Raw genomic sequence first — 27,096 nt, forward strand, 5'->3', positions numbered from 1 at the left:
ATTCAATTCAATTCAATTCAATTCAATTCAATTCAATTCAATTCAATTCAATTCAATTCAATTCAATATTCCTTTATTAGTCCCACGAGGGGAAATTCCAACATAACATATGTCAGCATCATTTGCTTATCATTTGCTAAAACCATCAAAAATTACTATGTAATTTGTAATGTGCAAGGTGTCATGTTTTCCTGTCACTTTTCCTCATTGTAGCAACCAGCTTGTCTTATACTGAGGAAAGTTTGTTAAGATTGAGAAGATGTTTTGTTATTGATGAGTAAAACATCATTGTAACATAAAGGCAGACTATCTTATAACAAGAAGAATGTTGCTATAATAATGAAGAGCCCCTGTGATGAGAAACTGAGCTGAATGAGTGGCACCTGATCTCTGTACCAGAACACCAGCACACACATGCACTGATTATATTAACTGTGTGGCATCAAAGAAGAATTAATTTGATTTCAAATAGCTGCCAGTTATTATGTTATAAAACACCCATGTGCACCCTCAAGAGTACAGTTAAACTGATGGCTCATTTTGAGGTAACATCAACAGTTCGAAGGTGTAATTTCTGAGGCTTATATTTATTGATGTTCTTATATTATTAGATGTCATCTCACCTCCAACATGTTACCATATTTTTCCAGCAGATGGCGATTTAAGCATTGCTTTATGAAATAACCAACTTTGTCAGCCCAAAGATGTGTTTAATGTAACGTGGAACTGATAAAACAATGAGATGCTTCTGATTAAAACTCGGTTCATAAGTACTTTGTGCAAAATGTGTCTACACAGACGTACTGTTGCATTACCAAGAGGAGTATATTAGGTTATGTTAATTATGAGTGTTTTAATGAAAAATACTGATTAATTTGACTCTCAAGCGGCCGGTTTGTGCAAGATGATACCGAGTCTCTTCTGTCAAAAACCAGCTTCATTTCTTCTGATGTTAGACCTGCTGTAAACACCCAAACTCACAGCGGATTCATAATACTCACAGGCTTGTCTCTATTCATACATGACACAACATGTTCTCTGAAAAGCACCTTCGTTCATTTTGCTCAAGAGTTTAAGAAAAACATGTCATTGAGGAGCAAACAAAGACCTTGATAACTGAGTGAATGAAAGCAAAAACAGATATTTTGCCTTTTATTCTTTCCTCTTGAACACCTGAAGACAAAGTATGTCTTCACACGTCAGCTCCTGTGAGAGGAAAATGGATCAGTTAATATCATTCCACTGAGAAAAAGATAGTATAACAATGTTAGAACTGTATTTACAACACTTAACAACAGCATCGGCTCATGTTCTGTTTCACATCTTTCACAAAAATCTAATTATCCTGACAGATACCACAGTCAACCCACCAGGTAGAGTTTGTCTCCTTCGATCCAGTGTTTCCAGCCGCGGTTGGCCTTCTCTCCTCTCTGAGTGCACACCAGCTTGTCCCCTTGCCAGGTCACTAGACTCTACAAGGCAACACATAGTGCACGTATGAAACGATAACCCTCATTCATAATGCTGTAATGTATTTTTGACTTTGTGTTAAGGAATCCCCCTACAAACACACTTGTCACTAAAACTGCCTCCTTTACTTTTACAGGACTACTTTTACCACTTTTCCATCCTGACGTCACCAGTTAAGACATGCTTACATGTTAAGTGTAATTAGCACTGTGTTTGTGTTTGTTTGTGTAGACTTCTTATATAAGCTCTTTTGGCATAAAAATGAACTAAGTATCAGTCAGTGTGACTCTGGGGAGTCTCAGAAGTGAAAATAGTCACATTTAAGCCATGTGATGCAATTGAACACACACTATAAATAAATAACAACCAGCATTATAAAGTCACGAATCCTTAAAATACAGTGCTTTATTTTTCCCACTACCTCCAGTTATTTCATGAATAAAATGTAAAAAAAAAAAACATAATTTACTCTCACAACAACATTTTCTATTTTCCTTGGAGCTTCATAATCAAAAGGGTCTAAAATGCCTGCAGGTGTCTGATGTACCATTGGCAAGTCATTTTGTGATATTATGAGAGGTTGACAATATTTAAGCCTCCTGTGCTCTGCGCCTCCCATCCACTGCACTCAATGTAACAGTGCATCACTGCTAATCTCTTTCAATGTTTTGTCACCGGCACACAAATGTTGGTTGCGTCTGTTTGCAGCTGATATCAAAGACCAGTTTTTACCCTGCACACACTTAGATAACACCACTCTAATTATCATATCAGCAACAAGGAAAATGGGAAATATCAAACCATCAGATAAATTATCACCCACTCTTGTCACTTCAAGGACTCCATATATGAGAGGTCAACTCACCTTGACATTTCTGTTGTCCAGTCCCTTGGTGTACTCGTCAAACTCCACCCCTACAGTGAAGGAGAGCTCATAATTCCTTAAGGTGCTCAGTGTTTTGAAGTCAAACCTGTCTCCATCTTGAGCCACCACTTTGGTCTGAGACAGGGAGATGGCAATTTTCCTTGTAGCAAAGTCAATATCTAAAGCCAGAAGAGAAAGATTAGTTACACGTTTCAGAGCATAAAGTATATTTTTACTGGAAGAGATGAGGTGACGTTTAAAGTTTCACTTCTGTCCACAATTGAAAAAAAATAACGTAATTCATTAGGCGTGAGTTTTAAATCTGAATAATTGTAAGTATTTGATGTCGTCGTTGTTGTATTTGTGGTGAAATAACCACCTTAGAAAAACCTCTCTGCACCGGCTCCGGATTAAGTCAAACACTAACAAAAGGAGAGAAAAACTCTCTTGCAGAGAGATCCAGAGAGCATGAAATTGGATGATTTTGTTTTGTGGAGCTTGTCCGACCTGTCACCTCACCCTGTAACACTGCTTTAACAAAGCACTGAGACATCTTAAAATCAAACCCACCAGAATTAAAAGTTTCTTACTCAGCACTTTCAAGTAATCCTCAAATTTGTCACTGGTTTCCAGTATCCATTTCCCAGTGAAGTCTGCAGGCATGGTGGCAGCTGGTGACAGTGTTGTGTAGACTTTAGACAGTGTAAGGAGGGGGACGGTGCGGGGAGACCTCCTGCTTTTATTTGAGTCAGGGGACATAAGGGCAGAAAACTATTGATAAGTGAGTTTACAGCTTGAAGGGGATTGGCAGGGGCAGTTGTTTTGGAGGGGGAGGGGGAGGCCTTTTCTTTCAGCATTTACACAGTCATTGGGGGAGGTTGTGAAGGGCATACATGAGGGTACCCCCCCACACCAATGGTTAGTGTACAATGTACAGACAGCAGAAGCTATTTTGTAACATCTGCCAACAGTGTGCGCTCTCTTTCTCAGTGGCAAGATCAGATACTAAACCAGAATACCTGAACTTTGAGCATGAAGGTTAATAAAGTTCAAGTGATCTACTAAATGGCCCATTTATGGCTAATTTTGTAAATAGAACAAATTGACATGGAAATTATCAAATGTGGCTAATTTCAGTCTGTTGAATAGAAAAATGCATGATCTGTGAATCATAAAGTTTTAATCCTGCAGATTTTCATCGTCTCAAATTCAATTTTTGATACTAAAAATGCCAGGCCTGAGTTCTGCTGTAGCCTTTAAATGTGTTTACTCATGTTTATACATGGTAGACATTGTTGTGGAATGTTGAAACCAAATTTACAAACCACAAAGGGCCAAAAAACTCAACTTCAGCAGTCCAATTGTTCAGGAGAAATCCTCTTTAAGGTACTTAATGAAGATCTGCAGGAGTCAGGAGTCTGAAGAACAAAATACTTTATTGCCAGCAACAAAGGAGAACGCATTCAGAAATGCACAGCATGCAAACCTGAAGAATTCTGACCTACAGTGGTCTGTGTTCTGTCTTTTATACTGTCCAGTTCAGGTCTCACCACGCCCCTGGGGGTGTCTTCTTTTCATTTCTAAGGTCTCTTTACTTTTACACCATTAGGTAATCTTTTGGCAGCAGATCTGCCTTGGATCTCCCTTTTCTTTCCAGATTTGTGTGGATTCATTAAAGGTGCAATCTAAGGATGCACTCTTTTATTTTCTTTCTGTTCTTCCCAAATTACACCATCATCTTTTGGCCGTCATGAGTTCTGTTTTTTTAAAAGATTAACAAATTTCAATATAAAGTAATAAACGCATACTACAAAGTATGAAGGCATAACACACAATAATATTATCATTAAGTGCACTTTGAGATTATATCAAATCATAGTGAGATTATAAGAACATTCAATCCATCAGTAGTTATAGTACAACACACAAATATGGGTTATAAGAGAATACATGCTTAAAGGCCTTCGTTCAGACATTAAGGTTATATGAGGCCACACAGAGAAACAGCTGCCAAGACAGCTGCAAAGACACCTGCAAGGTCATGGAAAGTCCCAGAAAGCCCTGATAAGGATGCTCTATGATTTCATGGTATCTCCATCCAGGGTGGCATGGTAGCACAAGTGGTAACACTGTCGCCTCACAGCTAGAAGGTCCCGGTTTGAATCCTGCTGTGGGCACTGGTGGCGTGTCCTCCACCATGCCTTTGGTGCCTGCTGCTCGAGGAAAACGGGGGCCTTTCTGTGTGGTTTGCATGTTCTCCCCGTGTTCACCCTACCAAACCCTACCAAAAACATGCAAGAAGATCACCACCTGACCAACGGTGACAGGAAGGAACTCGGTCCCCGGGCACTGGCGCCTGGTCTGTCGCGGAGGAAGGACTGACCAGGATGGGTTAAATGCGGAGGAAGCAATTTCACCGAAGCATGGCGTGTGCATGTAATGTTGTTGTGTGCACCGAATAGCATATGCATGTTGTGTTGTGTGGGTGATTAATGAAGGCAGGATCTTAATCTAACTCTCTAATCTCACTTAATGTCACTCTCAGCAAATCAGATACTATCACGGTATCACATCCAATAAATCAACTACTATCAGTTACCACTGGTTATAATATTTTCTCCAGTCATCACATATCATCACATATTAGAAAAAATTATACTACAGCATCGGTGACAGAGTGCACCATTCCCACATTGGATGTAGATGAAGCAGGATTTACAGGAAACTATGTAACTGCTCAAAGTGTATTTCCAGCTGCCAGTGATCAACACAGGTGATATCTAATGACATTCTGCATTATCAAAATTTTCTTAGCATTGTCCCCAATAACCACAGGTGTTGCCAAATCATCCAGGACTAAAATATTACAGGTTACAACTTCAAGTACTGGACACAAGAAGTACATTCTCAGTGTACAGTATGTGTGCAGGAGGTTTCAAGGTTTCACACTTCTATAAGTTGCATATTGAACCATGATTGGCTTAAAACCCAGTTGTAAGGTGACAAAATCATGGCCCTCTGTAGCATGTCTTGACCTCAGATTTAAGGTGAATAAGCTGAAAGTGCAAATAGTTTCCTGTGTAAAACTCTGCACATCCTCGATTCTGCACAGTGAAGGTCAAACATGGCAGCAAAGTAACAATAACACATTTTTGAGCAGAGGAGGACAAATGCTGAAAATCCTCTCCTGTATTGATGTTTTCGCCTGTTGATTGTTGACCATTGGGTGACTGACTTTCAGCCAGACATCTCATGTACTTAGTAGAAACCTTTTATTGAGAATAAATACAAATGAAGACTTTTCCCTGGCGCCACACATTACTTTGGGCCCCTCCCTGGGAGCATAATTTTCTAAACCAGTCAAAGTAAGAGCAAGGAGAGATCAATAACAACTCCAGGGGGGAACCATAAATAAACAGGGCCTGCAGGTAGATGCCGGGGTGGTGGAGGAGTGTGAATGCATACGAAGCAGTAGGAGGCAGAACAGCAGGGAGAGCAGCAGCGGCGGCGGCAGCAGCAGCAACGAATGAGCAAGTGAGTTGGACAGCTTATATAGACTGCCCAATTGGTAATGGCACTGCACAAAGTGAGCTGACAGATGAGCTGATTCAGAGCACAGTGTGTCTCGAGTTTTCTGGCTGAAGCTCGACAGGCTTCACTTCACCCACTGAAATTCTCAACTTGAGACCCTCAGATTCCTCATGCATGTCTGGAAAGACATTTTCAGATCAAAGAGGCTTCTAATGCCTGATCTGATCTGTTGGCCTGTGAAACTTCAGTAAATAACAACCAATCACTTCAATGCTTTTTGCCACTGAACTGCAAAACAATTGTGACTGAAAAAAAGAAAAAAAAGGAGAGAAATGGCAGGTTTAACCATTCAGAAAAACACAAATGACAGTATTGAGCGCTGTTTACTTTATTGATTGATTAGTTTAGACTATCAATGGCGAAGTCCCAAAGGAATTGGGAGGGATAAATACACACACATCATAACTGATATCCATTCTGGAAACTAGCAAAGAAGTTTACGGCCCTCAAACACGCTCAGATGCCATCTTTTCCATCCACAGCAGTCATTCAGAGAACTAAAATGGGATCAACCCTCTTCACTTGGTGTATTACCGTCCTCTTCACTGCATTCATTACTTTCCCACTGGTCATTTCAGAGCATGGCGTTATCAGATCAGCTACACCTACAGTAGCAGTATGTATGTGTCCAACACATCTAAACCTGTTAATCAAAAGCACAACCACCCTGAGACAGACATACTATACAGTGTTGTATTTCGTGATGTTACATGATACAAACTCTGGCCTGGCCCTCACTGTGCTGAATTGTATGGTAATATATATAATATGAATTCACTTTGGCAGAGTAAGGCAAAAATCTTGATGGAAACTTTTGTAAAATGTGATGGCTGGCAAAAATAGTATTTGAAATGGAAAAAATACACAACAGGTTGGTAGACAGACGTATGTAGAGATGTACGAATGGGCCAAAGGGAAGTTGGATGGTATATTGGAAACATGGGATGTGTCTGGTATGTCTCTGTGAATCAGTGTCAGCCGGGGGCACCGTCTCGTTCATTAAGAGCCATCTTAGGTCTTCTTGAAGACCTGCTTGGAAACAACTCCTGCAGCTCTCAGCTCCTGCAGAGGACAAAAGACAATTCAAAGCAATCACAGTTAAAAAAGTTGGTCTGACTCAGAAAAAGAAACAAAGGGTGTCAATCATTAGTAAAGGATGCAAATAGGCCTTGAATGTGCAGTAGTTCTAATAATTAAGGGTAATTTAGTGGGCTTGTACATCTGCCAGCATCCACCTTGCAAAGCATTTTGTCCCACCAGAGGGCACTGTTGCTCTACATTTAAACTCTCCTCCAGCTCTTGGGAAATATCAACTAATAACTAATTTCATGGCTGCTGATTGAAAACATCTGTTGGCATCACTTAAACCAAATAATTTGGCAGATTATTTTTTCTTAGCTTTGATAGCAGCAATCAAAGAGACCGAAATCTGATAATGCTGAGCTAATGAAAATGGTAATTCGCTAGTCATTACTTTAAAGTCTTTTCAGATTCTAATGCTTTCATTACAGGCCACACTGGGCCACATAATGAATTTCACAGAGGAGATGCTTAAAAAAAAAAAAAAAGGTTAACACAGTCCTTCTGATAGACATAAGTCGAGATAATAACATGGCTGGAGCCGTGTTGATATGTGCTGGATCACTGGAAGATAAGATGAATGAGTAGCAGAATCTGGATGGCTTTCATTTCAAAATATGCACAAAAGTTGAATTTCTAATTGTGCGTCATCTTGTGTCACTTTGATCTGGATGGAAGATTTGAGAATCAAAAAATGCGTTACCTCCACTGACATAATTTCAAAAAGTCTTTTCTCAGTGTGCATGCACCTCACACAGCTGTTACGACTGCTGGAGTGAGTGGGCCAATTCATGAGTCACACGCAAAAATATATGCACCGCGCATACAGCGCTGAGAGGCATTTGGGGTTTGGATTAAAGTGTCCAAATTGCACACGTTAATATTCATGGCAGGAGCTGATGTTTTCTCACCAGATGAAGCTCATCTCCGTCCACCCAGTGGGTCCAGCCTCTTCCTTCAATCTCTCCCTTCTGCACACACACCAGCTTGTCTCCCTCCCAGGTGATAGTGGTCTGCATGAGGTCACAGGTCGAGGAGGAAATGGGATTTTAATGCATGATGCACGGGTGTAGGATTCAAGTTTCCTCTCATAAAAATAAAGATTTAAACATATATATGCTGACTGGGAGTCTCTCGGTCCTTCCTCCACCACCTCTTTATAAGCTCAATAATCTATAATATTTATTCAGATAAAATGTGCACATACAGACGCACGTGGCCCTTTGTCTCAGCCACCCTCCTAACAGCTTATAGCTTATCTATAATCAGCATACAAAAAAGGTTTTCCAAGGGGGACCACAGATAATCTCTGATCCTATTTGGCATTCAGGGACACAATCTGATGAAATAAACGCGAGTCTTGAATCTTGCCTCGCCCATTTATTTTTCTGCAGTATCTGATATCAGTCTTCATTACACCAATTCACTGAAAAAAATGTGAAAAGTTTGAGGAAAGTTTTGGAACTCGGTGGAAAAAATAAAATGGCCAAATCTCACCAAACCAAATGCTCATTATAATCTGGAGAGGTGCCACCAAGAAAAAGTCATTTTACACACCTACAGCTTTTCCACCAATGGGAGATTACTGCCACAGGTCCCTTCACCTGCAGCAATGTATTTTAACCTTAGAGTCTAAAGACGTGCTTTAACAGGTTTCTAAAAAGGTTGCATGCATTCGTTAAAAATATATTAAATCCCATCTGAAAGCATTGCTCCAAACACTCACCATGCATTTCCTGTCATCCACTCCAGACAGATCCTCCTCGAACTCTTTGCCCACATAGAAGTCCATGTTGTAGTTTTTGAAGGTGCTGAGGGTTTTGATGATGATGTGGTCCCCGTCGTGGACGATGTCCTTGTCAGGCTTCAACAAGGTGGCGATTTTCCTGATGGCAACATTAACATCTGCGACAGGTCCCCAAAGAAAGTGGAAAATAAATAAGACAGGAGAGAAGGACCATGAGAAGCAGGGCATTTTAGTCTCAGACACATGAAATGATTGTAAGATGCTGCCGTGTATATGTGACATTTTTTCAATCCAGCTTGTTTATGTTGCGATAAGCCTTAAAAGTGACTGGTATCAGATGATAACCACAATCATTACACAGAAGTAACTAGAAGATATGAAGTATCGCAACAAATGTGTATTTCTCTCATTAATTTACTGATACAATGTGAGACATGAACATACTGGATGGCTGTAATCTTACGCTCACACAGGATTTTTAAGAATAGTACAGAATGATTTAAAGGGTTGATGAGGTCAGTTTTGGAATTAAGTGCTCGATATTTGCGATGCAATGATGATATGTTTGTTCCCGTGCCTTTCCCAGGCCTGTCACCCTCTATCCCCTGCTGCTCTCAACTCACCGAGGGCCTTCAGGTACTCCTCGAAGTTATCATTGGAAATCATTTTCCAATATCCGTTCAAATCGGTTGGCATGTTGGCTGTTTCTCTGCTGGTTTCCTTACTTCCCGTGAATGAGGAGGTCCACTGTGGACGGCTACTTGTGACCGAGTGCAGAACCCGCTGTCAAAAAGGCTCAATTTGAACCGCACTCACGTTAATCCGATTATCTGCCGTTTTTTTGTTTTTTTTTATGGAAAATGTATGCACCTCCTACTCCCCTCCCACTGTCGACACCATGTAACCCCTCAATCCTCACCATGCTCTCCCTACGTAATGTATACTGGGAACATGAGGCATGCATACATAATGTAGGATATACACATGTGCTTTTTGTTGCAGAATGCTTACGCCGCCTATGTGGGATTAGGATGAATACACTTCCTTTATTAATTGACACAGGCTCACTTATATGGAGTTCCACGTGTGGCAGATTTGGCTTGGTTCTGTTGTATAAGATGCAGCCGTTTTAATCATGTTATAATCAAACTGCAGGGCCATCAACAATCAGACTAATGGATTAAAATGACACAAACATCTATTAGACCATTGATCAGCCTGTGATTGTGGCTGAATGGAGCACTCTGTGTGGATAATATGCACAGTACAAAAGCAGAATCACCTGAGCTTAAAATGATCCAGCTGGAACAATTAAATGCAGCACAATAGGACTGTCACATCTTTTGTCTCACTTAAATAACTCAATTAATTTGATAATCTCTCTTTTGGGCCAGCTGCAGCGAACCCACTGTCTAGATCCCTTACTGACTGGAACACAGACAAAGACACACACACACACACACACACACACACACACACACACACACACACACACACACACACACACACACACACACACACACACACACACACACACACACACACACACACACACACACACACACACACAGCGTCTTTCAAAGGATGCCAGTTAGTATCACTCGCAGTGGCGCTGTCAGCCATTGGCCTCAGTGAGAAAACACCTCCCGTAGCTGAGCAACTGTCAGGATTACTTTAAATCCTTTGGTGGAAAATCATACAGGCCTCTCAGACACAGTGTGTGGACGACAATGGGGAAGCTGAATAGATCCACAATGAATTGCTGTTGGGAGGCTGCTGCAGAGCAGAGACACCAACAATGATCTATGTGTGAGAAATAACAGGATTCATATACACATATTCTTCATATTTTTACAATTAAAAACTTAATCCTGGTAGCCTACAGCGGTTAACATGCATACCATTAAAACACACAGATACACTCATGGTGGGTATCAAGGCTTCAATATTTCACCAACAGAATCAAAAGGCTCATGTTGGGATATGGTATTTACTGACACCGCAGCCGGTCATTTACTGACAAAAAGAAGACATCTTCTGGGACATCTCTGATGCGTTTGACTTCGTCTGCTTTCTGAAAAGACTTGATCAATTTTCTCCATATGATTCAGCTTCCAAGCTTAATCTTTTGTTCTCATTTTGCAATATATCTTACCATCAGTCACTGAATGCCTGTCTTTACCAGGGACAGAGACTGAAACGAGTGCAGGACTTTATCGCTTTAAAATCAGATATCGTGTATTTTATGAATATATCTGAATGTTCTCAATGCATGAATCTCTGTGCATATTGTAAAAACTTTCTTCCTGGTGTCTGTGGGTGAGATTTGGATTGTAGGTGGGACTTGGATTCATGAGCTCATTATTTCTAAAATCCCTTTTAAGGCCCTGCTTGGTTTATGATTTTATACATTTAAAGTGCTCCAAGGAAAAAACACCAGGCAGACAAAAACACTTCAAACATACAGGCTTTTATGTCTATTTATCTCACTCTGTAATAATGTGCAATGTGTAAAACTACAAAGGGTGAATACCTTTAGCAAACAAACATTCATTGACACTGTAGCACAAAGATGAGGCTCAGTATTTCACATCATGGGCATGATTCAAAAGACACTGCAGCACTGTGTGGATGCTTCCAAGTGAAAATAAGTGATGCCTGGAAAACACATTAGGTCTTTCTTTGCAGACATTTTCAGGGTTAGGGAAACCTCTATCACACTGCAGTCCAGTAGAAGGTAACGGAGCTTACAGTCCCTGAAGAGAAGCACTGATCTGTGAATGAATTCACACTTCAAGGGCTCCCATGTACGACCATCTATCAGTCATCCAGGCTCTTCACAGGCTGCTGTGCCTGTTTGGTGAGTGGCCTCAGCACCGTGCCCTTATTTCTCCTCTCGCTGTCCTCTGTGTAGAGGTTGTGCTGGTGTATATATTCTATCACTGAGTCTGGGATCAGGTATTTTACGCTCAGCCCCCGTCTCAGAGCCCGGCGGACCTCAGTGGCGCTCGTCTCATTCCTCACCCATTCTCTCACCAAGAAGATGTTTTGTTGGTGGCGTGAGAGGGTGTCCGATTCGTGCACGGCTCGCTCGGGCTGGAGCCCCCCTCGACTGACGCAGACGAGGCCGAACCGCCCGGCCACCTCCTCCACGTGGTCGTCCCGCCACAGGCCAGGGATCTCGAAAGTGTTGAGGAAATCAGCTCCACATAGGAGCTTCAGCTGGGGACAGTGGCCTGAGGGGAGAGGCGGGATATGAGGAGGACGACTGCTTACTTCTTTATTAATCTTTGAATATTTAGCATAAAAAGGATAAAACAATAAAACATGGCATGACAAATATGGTATTCACATAAGCTACATGAGCTGAGAGAAGCGTTGATTTGCAATGAGGGGACAGATCTACTGCTCGATATGATTCACTTTGAGTAATAAAAAGGTCCAGGATTAATAAGATAGTTTATGATGCTTGATGACGATCCTTTGTTTTATCTTCAAAGGGCATTCGCTCATCAGTCACTCACAATTTGGATTGTCACCTTTCTGGCATCACTGGTCTCCTTCAAATGACTTGGTGATCACCCTGTTCACTAAATCACTGATATTTCATTTCTCCTTTTTCTGAGCAAACCTGATGGCAAAGATTGAGATAATTAGGTGTTTGTTTAGGGCTTAGGTGTTGCTATTTTGAATACATGGAAAGAGTCCACTGGGTGTTTTCCAACTGGCTAGTCTACAATCAAAATAAAAACCTGGCAATACCCATGCTGTTGAGGAGTAAAAATTCTATTATTATTTTCTTTATTTTTTTGTGCTAAAAATATCCAAGAAAAAGTGAGTGAACATTGTGAGTGTAGACCAGGCACATGAGAAATCAGAAGATAACTAAAACAGACTTACTAGTTCTACAAATTGCACTACTGAAAAGACATTCATGGTGCTGCAGGCTACAACAAATCACACCGAGGCCAAAAACTCAAACTGAACTGTTAGAAATAACTATAAAGGAGACCAAAATAACAAACTTTTCAATTTCTGAATGAATGTATGAAAGCTGTCATCATGTTGTGTGAAGCAGCAGAAGGGCCTGGACGGATATCCCTGTCAATGATTCTGACAAATCACAGATAATCCAGGAAAACATTCCTGAATACTGATTGGCTATCTTCCAGTTACATAACAAACATCATGTTCACACATGCTATAGCTATGTATTGGTGAGTTTGACCTTCTCTCTCTCACACTCACACACACACGCACGCGCGCACACACACACACACACACACACACACACACACACACACACACACACACACACACACACACACACACACACACACACACACACACACACACACACACACACACACACACACACACACAAAGTCTCAAAAGTATTAAAACTATCCCTAATGCTCTTTAACCACACTTAGTCAGGACCACAGAGCACCGTTAGGCTTCGACTTTGCACGCATTAAGCACAGGCACATTATGTGGGATTGATCCAAATCCAACTATTCTGACAGGGATGATGATTCTGCACGAGTACTTTTACTTTTGGAACTTAAAGTATATGTTGATTCTAATACTTCTGCACTTTTACTCAAAGAAAATTTTTAATGGAGGATTTTAAATTCCAACAGAGTATTTCTACACTGTGGTATTACTAATTTGACTTGAGTGAAAGATCTGAGTTCTTCTTCCACCACTGGTTAACATGCTGATTTTCAGCAGGGATAAAGACCATGTTTACTGTCTAAGCATGTTAGCATGCTAATATTTGCTAACTAGCACTAAATACAAAGTGTAGCTGAGGCTGATGGGAATGTCATTGGTTTTGCAGGTACTTGACCATAAACCAAAGTCTTTAAAGACTTTATCCTCTGGGGATCTTGAATGTCTGTACCAATTTTCATGGCAACCCATGAAACAGTTATATCAGATATTTATGATACATTTGGACGAAAGTGATGGACCAACAAAATGACTGAGTGACAGACTGACCAACCAACCAACCAACAAACACTGCCGTCCCAAAATGAGAGGAATTCACGGCCAATGCAAATTAAGTGGTCAAAGGGTTTCTGAACTAATCCCGAGTATCCAACAACAAGAGGTCCTTACTTGAGAGTGGAGTGCTGTTTCCACTGGAGTCATGTGTTCCTCTGCTCTGCTTATAGTCCTTCAGAATACGCCCATAATGATACCTGCCCAACAACCAAAGGTATGAGAGAGAGGGAGACACAGAATTCATCAGTTTATTTTTAGAAATGGTTTATGTATATGCATGTTTTTCAATCTAATGCCAGTAAAGCTTTATCAAACTGAACTGAATTAGAAAGAGAAAAATCCATGCGTCCATCAAAGATGAAGGAAAAACTTCAGTGTTTTCAAGTTAAGCTCCTTAAAGGTGTTCTAGCACATTTGTGTGCGTGTGTGTGTGTGCAGGGGGGTGAGAGGACGTGTGACGTGGCCTGCTCCGGACAACAGGCCCCTTGATCAGCACCCATGTTGCGCAAACACTGCTTAGAGACAACCAGCTGGGAGGGTTGGTGTTAACTCATGAAGAGATTTGTGAGAAAAGTGGAACAGGGGAGAAGGAGAGGGAATAAAATAAAAGAAGTTTAATGGAGCAAGGATACGAGACCTTGTTAAAACAAGCCTAAATGTAATGCATGACATAAAGTCAGTGAGTGCAGTAATACAGTGTGAGGAACTATTTTTTTAATTACATGATTAATTCCTTTGGGCAAAACAGCAGAAATAAATTTCATATTTCCGGACAGTAAACTTCTGCCATATGGAGTCAGACTGCCCTTATTCATATCAATGCTGCTGGCCTGTCTTCACCCATATTCATGTGCCAAACAGCCGTTTGCAACCACACAGTTCCCACTTGGCCAGTGATTTTAACAGCCTGCACCCCTTATTTCACCTCATGAAAAACCCAGACCTGACATGAGTCGAGTCTAGTCTGGCAGCTCCCAATCAACCAGAACCTGTAATTTAGGCTCTGGGAACCAGGCAACACTGTGTTACATAAGCGGTTGAAGTTGGCATGCAGCAGGGCAGGCAGAGGCGCAGCAGAGGAGAGTGCATCCCTGTGAACTCTGCTGGTACTGTGGTAAAACTAGGACATGTCAGAAACTAAAAAATATTTGTCTTATATCCCATCAAGGATGAAGAAGGATGTAACGGGGACAGTAAAAGCTAACGGAAACATTAAGCAGCGTCTGAGTAACACTTTGTATAATACTGCATTCACATGGATTCAGACAGACATCCCACAATGTCTGGTGACACGAAGCCATAGCATGTTCCCTGTACTCTGCATAAAAGGCTTTTTTGTGAAGTAAATCCCCTCTCTAATAAACCACTGGAGCGTCCGTAATCATAGAATGGATGGACAGGGAATGACTTACTGCATTATAAATGTCTTGTGTAATAGTGGATGTAGTCAATGGTGTACTTTGACAACAGGTGACAGGCAGCACAGAGGGACCAATGGCTGATATTATCCTACAGTTTCTCCTTTACAACCTTCTTTTTCCAAAAGAAGCTATTTTAACTCCGTCAATGCTGTAAAAGCATTTTATACCTCATGGTGACCACAGTCTCTGTCCAGTCTGGCTGCTGACTCTCCCATTCATCAACCGTGACCCAGTTGGAGCTCTGGAGTGCCAGCTTTGCCATAGCAATCCGGTGCTTAGCCAGTACCAAGCCTTGCTTTCCATAGCCGTCACTCACTGGAGACACGATGCCACCCACTACCTGGTACTGGCCTGAAGGGAGAGACGATTAATACAGTTTTTCTGGGTCATGACAGCTGAGAAATGGAACATACATCAGATCAATCTTACGTTAATATTATTACTTCTTTGTCAGATCGCACATTTGAGGAGAAATGCTGCAACTAATCTTTTTAAAACAGGCTGATGATAATGACAATTATCAAAATATATAATTACTTGTAACTTATAATGTAGAAGTTTAAAAATCTCATTCTGATCAGTGAATACAGAAGCAAATTGTGCATTTGAGTGGTTAAATGACAACAGATCTGCAACTGTAGTGCAAACATTCAGCAAACAGGAGAATGAAAACCGCTCCTGTATGCAGCTTATAGTCATTTTATAATTGCCCTCAAATTAGTCACCTGATGTGTTATAGGTAAGGGGTCAAAGGGAAACTGTAAGAGCATTATTTATGTTCATGCCCAATGAAATGCTGCACTGATTCATAAAGCATCTTAGAAAGAGCTGACTCAGGAACGGTATAACTCTTAAGCTATAATGATGTCGTGTGACCACGCGTCCAGGCTGGTGCTCTTATTTACAGCAGCTTGGGAAGTAAATGGCCTGGGTTTAATGTAAGGAGACTGTTTGTGCTGATATGTTTTTTATATGTGGCTGTCGAGCAGCACGTCACACAGCACAGCCTCAGCTGACGGAGTGTAGAAGAGGACAACAAGGAGTGCAACCGAGATTTCTGCAGCATCAGAAAAAATTACATATTACTGTTTGTTTGTGTGTAAACAATCAATGCAATCAAATTTTCCTTTTAATTGATTCTTCTTGTGGTCTACAGTTCAGCAAAAACACAAGAATTTGGCTTTGTTTAAAGCTGCATTTATTGATATTTGGGCCACTAGGGGGCTCCACAATAAGCTGAAAAACAAAGCTCTGTTATAGCCTCATAAAGTTGTTACAGCTAATGTTTTAGTAAAGAGCCTGCTTCCACATCAGGAAGACATGAAGCAACATTAGCATTCAGTTTATGGCATCCTGACATATGGAAGTCCCACATTTATTCTCCTTTGAGCTCTTACATTCAACCAACTCCTCCAGCTAGTCTCTAACGTTGTATGTCTGCTGGTTGGTGCTGGATAGATAAGAGACAGCAGGTTTATCAGGGCTTGTTTGCTGGAAACAGATGCTGCCTGCTCCTGCTGCTGGACATGAGGCTGATGAGAGCGGTGAAACCAAACCGTAAATATGTCGACATAAACGAAAAACAGTGAGCTAGAGTTTAAAAAAGCCCTGCAGAGCTGCAGAGTTGAGTCATAATTCTCTGTGGGTTAATCACTGTGAGCAAAGTCTCCCTCACTGTGCACATTGTCATTTGATGCTCTGTTCATTAAAATAATATTAATTGGTGGCTATTATCGGGGAGCTTTTACAGCAGCAGCTGATTTGACCCTGAAGGTTATCTAGAAAGTCAAATAAAAACACACAAACGTTAAGCAGACACAGTGTCTATGATGTCTGGATCGTACCTGTGCTGTGCATGTGGTCTCTGGCCAGCTCAAACAGCCTCATATGCTGATTGGTGATGGGATTAAAGGAGCCGCAAGCGAGCAGGACTAGTGGAACACGGCAGGTGGCCATCTTGGTTTACCTCCTCAGTCCACTAGGAGGAAAGCTGAAGAAAGAATTAGTAACATTGTAGGAGTCGCAGGACAGGGCGCAAACATCAGAAGACAGAAGGTAGCTAACAAGTAGAGAGAGAGTCTTCTGGGACATTATACAGGATAATGTGCAGAAAGATTATGCTTTTACACATCTAAAAGTCAGTCTGTACTTTTACCTATCTGTCATGCTGTAACAGTTTGCAGAGGTTCGCCTTAGTTGCATTAAGGTTAGCAACCAATTTGTCATTTGTTGGGAGTTTGGAATCCCAAAGCACCTTAATATGTATGAGCAGTGTTAGTACAGGTGGTCCCAGTGAGAGGCAACTCACAGCATAGCCACTCTCTGTCCATTTATCACTGGGACACCCAAAGCAGTTAGAAACACAGACAAGAATAAATGTGGCGGCATTTTGCCGGAGTCAGACACTGGAGGAGGGGAACAACGGCAGTGGCATTTTGTTCTAATGTGTGCATGTGCGTGCGTGCGTGTGCGTGTGTGTGTGTATATATATATATATATATATATACTGTTACATTGTTCGGAAAGGTGGTTTATTTTAACTAGCCTCTCTAGCAAGCATTCAGCCATCATTTGAAGAACTTCTCTGACTTTAAACATTTAATTTCCAAGTTAAATGGTTAACTTTATGCACTATATAATACTTCTATCAGACTTTACGACGTTTTTTTAGCGTGACCCTTCTGTCTGACCAACAGAAATATCATTCACATAAAAACGCTATAAAGTCATGTTACCACCAGATGTAATGTATCCTATAAGTATATTGATGGTGTATTTGTTTCCGTGCTGGATTTGTTTGAAAATAAATGTATTAGGAAAGTGCAGACAATAAACAAACTGCAGGATGTCCACCGTCTTTGACTTTAAATTACCAGTAGCTTCCTGTCGGAGAGTGATCATTCTGCGGTCCAGTGCTGTGGACATACAGCTCAAATGACTGATGCCTGGACTGATCAACAGACAAGAGACTGTCGCCTTTCCCATTTCAGCATCAAGTTCATACGTTCGAGACGTAGAAAACAGTTGCTGTGTGTCTTTTGACAGTTGTAACAGTATCGTTTCAGTCACCGGACAGCACACGAACTGCAGCAGCGTTCAGTCAATGGAGCCTTGACGTTGAACAAGCGGCTAACATCAATTAGCCTAGCGAACAAAACTACGTGTCAAGCGACAAACACTCGCCAGACGGGATGTAAATGAAACCGAACAGTATCATATTCAAATGGTTATATGACAAAATGTAATATGAAAAATGACCAAGGGTAGAAATGATAAATACTTCATTACCTTCGATTCACATTGTTGCTATTTGGTAACAGTGTCACACTCTTTCCACTCCCCCATTCTGTGAAGCTACTGCTGGATGGTTCCGCCGAGGCAAAACTGGCTCAAGTACGCCCTCAGGTGGAAGGAGGCTGATTCTGGGCAAAGTGACGGAGCTCTCCGCGGTACTGAAACACACGGTACAAGCGGCTGGTAAATTTTTTGCAATTACATACAGTAAAGACGGCCAACATTACAGTACTTTGAGATCAGTGTTACGTTGAGCTTTAATTTAATGCTTGAGCTACTGCGGCTGAGGACAACATCTTCCCAGAAGAAACCGACTATAATCATCATTTGACCTTTACAGTCGCGCAGCATCAAACACCTACGTGCTACTAGTAACCTTTCTTTCCATTGTTGTTAACTGCATGTCAAATGAAAAGGAAAAGCTTTGTCGAACACACTAATTGACTGTCTGTAGTGCAACCTGCAAAATGGCTGTACAGCAAATGGCTTTTCCAATAACTCTCCTTTGTCACAGAGGGATGAAAATAACCTTAAAATAATAATAATGAAGACTCAAGTATGTGCCATGTCATTTCACAGACCACTGGTATATAACACTAGAAAATTCTATTCCACTCCATTGGAGACAATTATGGCTACAGGGATTGCACATACAAACACACTGTACGTGCATGAGACAATCAGGTTGAGACAGTGTATGCTGTTAGCATCGCTGGCACAGAATGTTGTTCACATGAAAAAGACATTTTGATGCATACTGATTGAAGTAATCCAGGGTTAACATTTGTATGTTCTATGCTTTTTAAGGTAATTTCTTATCACAGTGAGGATACAGTAGCTTAATGAATGTATTTGTTAATAATATGAATAATTTAACAGTCATAAACTGTTGAATAATTTATTAGCCAAACACTGTTTAGGCTTGCAAGAAAAGCTGGAAAAAGTGGAAAGTCAAAAAGACAACTAGCTTACTCCTTATGAGCTTGTGTGTAATGTTGAGAGTAAAATGTGTACTTGTGGATAACATAAAAAGCAATAGTTCGGTGATGCCACAGTGAATTACTCCTTCTGTCTCCTGAATGATGGCTGAGCTGATGGCTTGACCACAAGTAGAAGGGAAATCTGCTCATTGCACCGTCTTTTGCGCATCACCGCTCTGCTCCAACTTAGCTGCCACTGCCCATGGAAACAGCCAACTGGGAGCATGTGTGTGTAAGTGACTATGTGTGCATGTAAATGCGGCCCTGCATGTGTGTGTGTGTGTGTGTGTGTGTGTGCGCGCGCGTCTGTTCTATCTTTGTTATCCTCTTAACTCACTTGAGGTCTGCCCTCTCTCACTCTCTCTAATCCCCAGCACACACACCCACACCCAACAGAAGACGAAACATGGGGGAATAAATGAAGAACATACGGCCTTTAGAGAAAACCAGCGATTCTGCCACAGGGTGAAAACTGAAAGACTCAAATCTGTGAGGGGGAGTATAGATGTGCTGTTTGGGTGCTTGTTAGGAGGATACAGCTGGAAAAACATCATATATGGCAGTTGCTTCATTCGATTATGAAAGGAGCATTTCTGCGAGAAGATGAAAAAATCAGCAACTCTTGTTATTCCTTAATTAAAGCCTTTTTTTTTCTTCACATTCTCCAAATTCAGCCTAACTTACACAGGCAGTTAATGGAGTGTAACAGCTAATAAAATGACTCAAGGTTGCACATGGGTTGCTGACTAATCTGAATACCAAAATGCCCAGCAGGTGGGCATCAGCTATGTGTGGCCACTGATCTAAGATTAAATCTGATCTTGTATCTGTTACTATTACCATAACGAGCAAATGTCAAACAAATGTGTCTGAAGATAATTTAGAACAGTAATTCAAGTCAGTTATTCAGATCTTCCTCTAATCCTTGCTTGTTTTCCTCTGAATTACTGGGTAATATCATGAAAATGATTTGCATAAAATGGGGGGGGGGGGGGGGGGGGGGACTTTGGTAGACATTATTAACAGCAACATGGACATTGCTTTGTTTGAAAGAGCCACAAGCCGGAAAAATTGGAAAACACTGATTTAGAAGTTTCATGTGTTGAAAAACACGAATAATGGGAGAATTGATATTAGCTTGGGGTTTATTGAACTGTTAAAATAAGTGTAACTGCATTCGTGTTGAGGAATGCAATCACTGGCACCTAACTCTGGGTTAGCAACTCTTTCCCGGGGAGTAAAAATCAATCTTTTCCCCTCTGAACACCAAACTACCAACACATTCACACCCATCTCAGCCAGATCCCCTCCCTACATTCCCTCATCTCCATCTCTTGCTCCTTCTTTCTGATTAACAGATGTGTCAAGTTTGCCAAATAAAGACAGATTTTACCCGAGAAGGATGCCTTTTTCTTCAACTTAAAATTGTATAATTTGTCATGCTTGAGGAAACCTATTTCGGACCATCCGTAATCGTCAGAGTGCGAAAACTAGTTTGTAAAAATTATCCAAGTTTAACCCTGTATAAATACAACCTTAGTTTAGGACCCTTGCGTGACACTCTGCAACGTTGATAGAGAAGTTTATTTTATTTTGAAATCGGTAACCGGAAACCTTGTTGTGTCAACGCTATTTAAACGTCAGCCGTTCTCTCTCTCTTTGCTTACAGTTACCAGTGACTGTCTCTCTACCCACAGACTATCCCTCGCGCTCCCGGCCAGTTGAAAACATCCTCGCGCTCCGGAGGTGAACCAGGATTTCAGAGGAGGAGAGGACGAGGAGACATCACCTACACAGCTCGACAACCATGCCGACACTCGGGATCCCCGTTTTGCTGTTTTGGCTCATCTGGGGCCACTCCTGCGCTCTCGGCGGAAAAGGTAGGAACATGAAAAAGAAAAATTGGGGGGGAAACAAGCTGCTTTTTCGCATTTGAGTTGCCCAAGTTGGCAAGCAGAGAGCCAACCGTCCATCCGATAACTTCGTCGCCATTTAGGTTTTTCTTGTCTGTCTCTTGTTAAGTTCTGCTGAATATTCAGTAGCGGACTGCGTGTGCGTGTGTTTCTTGGCAATTATTGACTTGTTTGTCAAAGTTCACGAATGGCAGACAGGGCAATTAGCGGGACAGGTTCAGTTTGGTGGGGAATGACAGCTTTGTTGTAGCTCCATGTAGTTTTACTGTGGTGTGTTTGGAGCACAAATGAAAAAAGACGAAAAATACCCGCCATTGTAGACGTTAGGGCTGCAACTCACGCTTTCATCATCAATTGATTTTTGCTTTAAACTATAAAATATACATAATAGTGAAAAACAGCCATTGGACTTGAACTAACGTTTGTAAACCTGAAAATATGAGGCGACGAAAAGCAGCAGATCCTCACAAACGACTAAGTTAAACTGGGAATAGTTGGTATTTTAGCTTGAAAAATGGCTTAAACGTTTAATTGACCGTCAGATATGTGGACAGATCATTTGACACCAGCTGACTGACAATGCACAGAGCTCATCACTATTTCACTTACTGTTGTCAACAATATGTTTATCATTTACACATTCAATGCATACAAGAGGTGCACCACATCAACAGTAGAATAAACACTCCTGTCTTTACCCTGAAGTGTGTAAAAATATATCTATGCATATAAATATAATATACATATACTTTAACAATGAACAATATGTAGTAAAGTAAAAAAAATGTGCCTGCAATGAATCCATAGGTTTTTCACAAGCTCAGACAAACTTCACAATCTGCCATAAATCATCCAGGTCGTCTCCTCATATCAATGCACTCCCCAAGTCACCATGTTCCACAAAATGTATGAAGGGTCCCCAAATCATTTCGCTCAAATTCAGTTTACCTCTGAGTATATATGTCATTCTTGCTATTGATATACATTGATTCGTATGCTTTATCCATACTAGGCCTTTTTTTTGCTGTGTGTATGCACATATTATTAATTAGAATATCAGGACGATACAGCCCCCAGATACTAGCCTTAGGTTCCATGGGCCCTTGTACAGACAGAAATATATCCATACACTTCCATGCCACCACTTTTTCACTTACTGACTAAAAGAATTCTCAAATTAGCATTTAAGTATTTACATCAACATCATAAAAACAACATTCATTGAGGATATCATCGGTTATGCTGGAGGTCATGATTGGCCGGTGATCTGAAGATGATTTTTGTCTACAATAATCGTTGAGTGCTTGGGGAGGGCAGCCATGGGGAGAGCGTTGCGTTCAATCACATCCTCACTGTGAGATACTCTCTGTGTCTCTCTCAAACACGCAAACAGCGTCGACTGGTGCTGCTTATGAAGGGCAGTGGCGGTTTACAGTGGTATTAATTGGGTCTCTCGGGTGAGAGCACTGAGCTGACTGGCTGTCTGCGCTCAACCAAACGTGATCCTTTTTTTTCCCTGTTTGTGAAGGACCTCCATACGGCCCTGAGCCATAGGGAAGCTTAACTAGGTTTAGATTAACTTCAGAGAAGAGCTTGTTTTCTGTAGAAAGTTCATGAATCATCTTGTCAAAGGCAGATGTGATGTGTGAACAACATTGATTGCCATATATGCTATATATATATATATATGTGTGTGTGTGTGTGTGTGTGTGTGTGTGTGTGTGTGTTTATATACATCTCCACAGTTGTCAGTGGCTATGCAATGCACAGGTAGATAATCTGGCCTGGTTGTCAAATATCACGTTACCAAACATTTTCTGAAATGCCTGAAGTTGCTTTGACTTTGTAAAAATTGACCAAGGCCTCTGTGTGCTGTTTGCTTGCTTTATAAGATGAACACAGAATGAGTTTTTGTGTGTGTGTGTGTGTGTGTGTGTGTGTGTGTGTGTGTGTGTGTGTGTGTGTGTGTATCTGTCTGTCTGTCTGTCTGTCTGTCTGTGTGTGTGCGTTGATTTGGTATTTACAAGCTCTACAAACTGAGCGCAATGGAGTATGTACATGAGACACAGGCTTGCTGCTGAATACCTTTACATAAGAAGTCAGGAAATAGACTGGAGCAGAAGAATGCCGGAGAACACAGACTTAGAGGATTAGAGGGGCACTGAAAGAGAAAGAAAAGGGAGAAAAAAAAATCGGAAACAAGATCAGATTTACGGGTGTCTTTTCAACAGAGCCGTCTAGCTGCATTATCCTCGCCGGAACATAAATCGTGAAAGCGATGTGGAATGCAGAAGCATAACTCAGGTTTTTCCTCTTCTGTGCGATGACTGCTGAAACAATGTCTGGCGGGAACTGCTCTCCCCGTCCTGTCACTCTTTTCCTCTTTACTGTTATTCATGCCCTTTCCATTCTCTTTCTTTCCTCTGCTGTCTCACTCGTGCTCTTCTCCCTGTCTCTCTCTCTCTCCCTTCGACTCCGCATCACTGTTTGGTTGCTCCGCTCCGTTGAGCTGATGCCACTCAGAGGGCAAATGTCACAGAGGGAGAGAAGTGTTTCGTCATTCTCCTCCTTACTTCTTTTTCCAAGCCCGAGCAGTCTTCGTTCTGATTTCCAAAGCTGCTTCTCTCTCTCACTCTCTCTCTCTCCCTCTCTCCACAGCCATGGGTTCAATTTCAAAGTTTTATGGGCTTAAGTGAGATGTATAAATGGCGAGGCAGTCTTCTTTCTGTCTTACTTTGCCTTTTCTCATCTGGAGAGTGTCACATTCTCACTCTATCCTGGGTACCTCTATTACCGACCCCCTCCTCTGTCCCATTTATATTCTCTCCCTTTCCTAGCCTGTCCAGATTTTCTCTTGTACCTTTTCTCACACCCCCCAACTCAAACATTCTCTCTTTGTTACTATCATTTTTTTTTGTTTCTAATGCTTTAGAAGGAGAAAAAAAATACATGTATGCTATGTGTAAAAAGATGTGTGCATGTGCTGTGATGGCAGGCGATTGTATTGAAAAAGACTGAGTACCCTGCTTTGTACTGACATTTATAAGTGTGTGGAGGATCGTCAGGTCCGTATGCTGCTGAAAGCATATGCAAATGAGGGAAAATATGTAAATGAATGCCCTAATTTGGATGTTAATTACTCAGCACGGCTAATTATAATATGTCTGATGAGGCGTAAGGTGGAGGAGAGAAGCAAAATGGAAGGGCTGCCATAGGATGATGTATGCGAGTATGACTGTGTTTGTTGTGTGTGTGTGTGTGTGTGTGTGTGTGTGTGTGTGTGTGTGTGTGTGTGTGTGTGTCTGTGACAGAGAGGTGTTTGTGTTTTGCGCTGTGTGTATACGCCAGTATTACACCAGCTGGTCCAATGGCCCCGGTGGGGCTTTCTGGTCAGCACTGCTCAATATGTGGTGGATAAACACTGCATGCTGAGCTGACTTCTGAGACACCCTCACACACTCTTGTTAGTTCTCTCACTAATGCACGACACACACTCACACACTCCGACACTCTTGTACCTTGAAACTTCCTGAGTAAACATGTTTACTTTTCTTTTTATTAATATAATCCCACACATATTTTCCCCCTGAAGCTTCACCTGGTGGCTGGTAAATGACTGAGGTGGTACTGTAGGGGAGACCGAGACAGTGGGGCAGGAGTGGGAGAGGAAAGAGTAGAAAGAGAAAAAAAAAGGAGAATTATGCTTTTTTTAAACCTTATATAACATGGATGATGATTCTTGACAAATATTTCATCATAACCGTTTCACATGATTTTCTCCTGTGTGCTTTAGGAACACAAATGTAAGAGGCATCAAGAGAGTTAAGAAACAGAGAGAATGAGAGAAAGAATTGCATAGATACAGTACCAGCTTTCTTAAACCATGACCCTACAACATCAAAAGATTGGGTACAAGGGTTGAGGTCTGCTCTGTTCTAGTCTGGGTCAATTGGTGCTGACGGTTGGCAGATAAAAAAACATAGTGTGTGATAAGTAAAAATTCTGGTCTTAAATCTTCAAATCCAGTTGTTCTCTTCAAGATTTGAAACATGATTTTCTTGCAGGATTTGTGGGGACATTGACTTCCAGAACTCCAGTCGTTACTGACCAGTTGTTCAGTGTGTTGTCAAGTGTATGTATTTGCTTGCTTCAGCTTGTCTTCAGGCTTGTTTCAAACTTCAGTTGGTGTCACTCAAGAATATATCAGGGTGTCATTTGGAAGCATGAATTAATTCAGTGAAAAGTAAGGGCTCATGTAAGAAACCCTCTTATTAACTGGATGCAGTTGCATCATGATCCGTTTGCCACGCAGCTCCATCTTGTATCTGCTGGAATTAAAATAAGGTTTCAGAAGTGGGGCATCTTGAAGCAGTCTTTTCTCCAACAGCCATGTTTCTAGTTGTGTTCAAAACGGGTTGGCCTGCTTTTTCGGCAATTATATGTTTGAAGCTCATTTGTGATTGAGGAGTTGGTAAATCAGCAAGAGTGAGGCAGATTTTGAAAGTATTCAACTGAAAAATCCCATCCTCTCCCTTCATGCCTTCCTCCAAAGCCACAAGGCAGCGTTGGGGAGAGGAGAAGTCATGAAAAGACCAGTTCTTTCAATAAATACGTAAACAACTAAATTAACGGCAACAAATATATAAACACAAGCAAAGTAGCAGTCATGAATGTACCTTACTTCCAGCATGAATTGGCGAACTGCCCTGGCTGCTCGCTGCTGTGGGTGTGTGCTTTGTGCTACAGGGTTAGTGGCTGAACGAGAGTCTGTTGTTGCAGCAAGAGCTCAGTTGTTCTTCGGCTCAGGAATACTCAGGTCATATGTGAAGTGTGCACAGGCAGAATGCACGTGGGTAGGCGTGTAGGTAGACAGGCAGGAAGGCCATCCAATCATTTCATTTTGGCCAAATGAAATGATTGGATGGACTTAATACGGGTCTGCTACAGCCACAGAAACCAGATTTCTTCTTTTTGTCTGAACGTTTGATTTATGGATTGCTGCTGGGATGGAAAGACAATTCCAACGAATACAACAAAAAATGCTTCACAAACACTCTGCCTACTCTAGCTTTAAGTGTTTTAATTTCATGTCGATTGTCAGTAAATACAGGGATTTATAGACGTACCCTAGTGAATTTCATGCTTCAGAGATGCAAGCTGCTTCTTCAAAAACAGAGCCATATGTGATCCATGAGTGAGACGCTCATACATCTGGTGGGCAGTGGTGCAAAGGATCAGAATGAAAACTGTGAAATGTAGATCTTTGACATCAGTCATTTGGTTGGATTGCGTTTGTAGTCAGGTCTGCACGGCTCTTCTCTTTAACACAGTCAATGATTGGCAGTGATTGTGATTGTCTTTGTGTTTGTTTGCAAATACAAACCCAGGCAGATAAACTCGTACACAGATAACTAAGGATGCTTGATTTGACTGTTGATGAATCAACACAAGTCTAGATTTTCCAGTTCCTCAAAGCTGGCTTAAAATTTATCTGCACCTGTTGTCAGAGCAGCAAGTCCTGCAAAAACCTATAACCTGCAAAAGTGCAGGCCTGCTAACAGCTAGCTGGATCATGACTGAGATGTGAAGTCACACGAAGTCATTTTCACACACAAATGACTTTTCTTACAGGGATGGTGATTTTAGGTGATCAGATTCTTGAGAAACCCATACAGGCTAGTGGTGCTATTATTATTATTATAATTATAATAATACTAATAATTAT

General features: G+C 41.3%; 4 protein-coding genes across 5 annotated transcripts in view; 1 reads left to right on the plus strand and 3 right to left on the minus strand.

Moving 5' to 3' along the window:
- Window positions 1-1,152: 1,152 nt before the first annotated feature.
- rbp2b (retinol binding protein 2b, cellular) lies at window positions 1,153-2,998 on the minus strand. Its single transcript, XM_070974531.1, has 4 exons — window positions 2,926-2,998; window positions 2,336-2,514; window positions 1,371-1,472; window positions 1,153-1,206 (listed from the first exon to the last, which is right to left on the minus strand). The coding sequence occupies exons 1-4, from the start codon at window positions 2,996-2,998 to the stop codon at window positions 1,153-1,155; spliced, it is 408 nt and encodes a 135-aa protein (XP_070830632.1).
- Window positions 2,999-6,238: 3,240 nt separating this feature from the next.
- On the minus strand, window positions 6,239-9,541 carry rbp1.1 (retinol binding protein 1, cellular, tandem duplicate 1). Its single transcript, XM_070974530.1, has 4 exons — window positions 9,377-9,541; window positions 8,733-8,911; window positions 7,918-8,019; window positions 6,239-6,988 (listed from the first exon to the last, which is right to left on the minus strand). Exons 1-4 carry the CDS (start codon window positions 9,447-9,449, stop codon window positions 6,938-6,940), a joined length of 405 nt encoding a protein of 134 aa, XP_070830631.1. The 5' UTR covers window positions 9,450-9,541; the 3' UTR covers window positions 6,239-6,937.
- A 1,628-nt stretch (window positions 9,542-11,169) lies between these two features.
- nmnat3 (nicotinamide nucleotide adenylyltransferase 3) lies at window positions 11,170-18,546 on the minus strand. Of its 2 annotated transcripts, none has more exons than XM_070974529.1 (5): window positions 18,473-18,527; window positions 17,029-17,174; window positions 15,352-15,535; window positions 13,878-13,960; window positions 11,170-11,989 (listed from the first exon to the last, which is right to left on the minus strand). In XM_070974529.1, the coding sequence occupies exons 2-5, from the start codon at window positions 17,138-17,140 to the stop codon at window positions 11,574-11,576; spliced, it is 795 nt and encodes a 264-aa protein (XP_070830630.1). In that variant the 5' UTR covers window positions 17,141-17,174; window positions 18,473-18,527; the 3' UTR covers window positions 11,170-11,573. The 2 variants fall into 2 exon arrangements, with proteins under 2 accessions (XP_070830630.1, XP_070830629.1); XM_070974528.1 differs by having other exon boundaries at window positions 11,172-11,989; window positions 17,029-17,162; window positions 18,473-18,546.
- A 2,643-nt stretch (window positions 18,547-21,189) lies between these two features.
- The window catches only part of clstn2a (calsyntenin 2a), a 150,966-nt gene continuing 145,059 nt past the window's right edge, over window positions 21,190-27,096 (plus strand). The window contains exon 1 of the mRNA XM_070974154.1: window positions 21,190-21,338. Within this exon, the coding sequence (XP_070830255.1) occupies window positions 21,266-21,338 (73 nt within the window). The 5' untranslated portion in view covers window positions 21,190-21,265. The remainder of the gene's footprint in view (window positions 21,339-27,096) is intronic.

This window comes from Chaetodon trifascialis, chromosome 11, assembly GCF_039877785.1.
Source record: "Chaetodon trifascialis isolate fChaTrf1 chromosome 11, fChaTrf1.hap1, whole genome shotgun sequence".
Lineage (NCBI taxonomy): Eukaryota > Metazoa > Chordata > Actinopteri > Chaetodontiformes > Chaetodontidae > Chaetodon > Chaetodon trifascialis.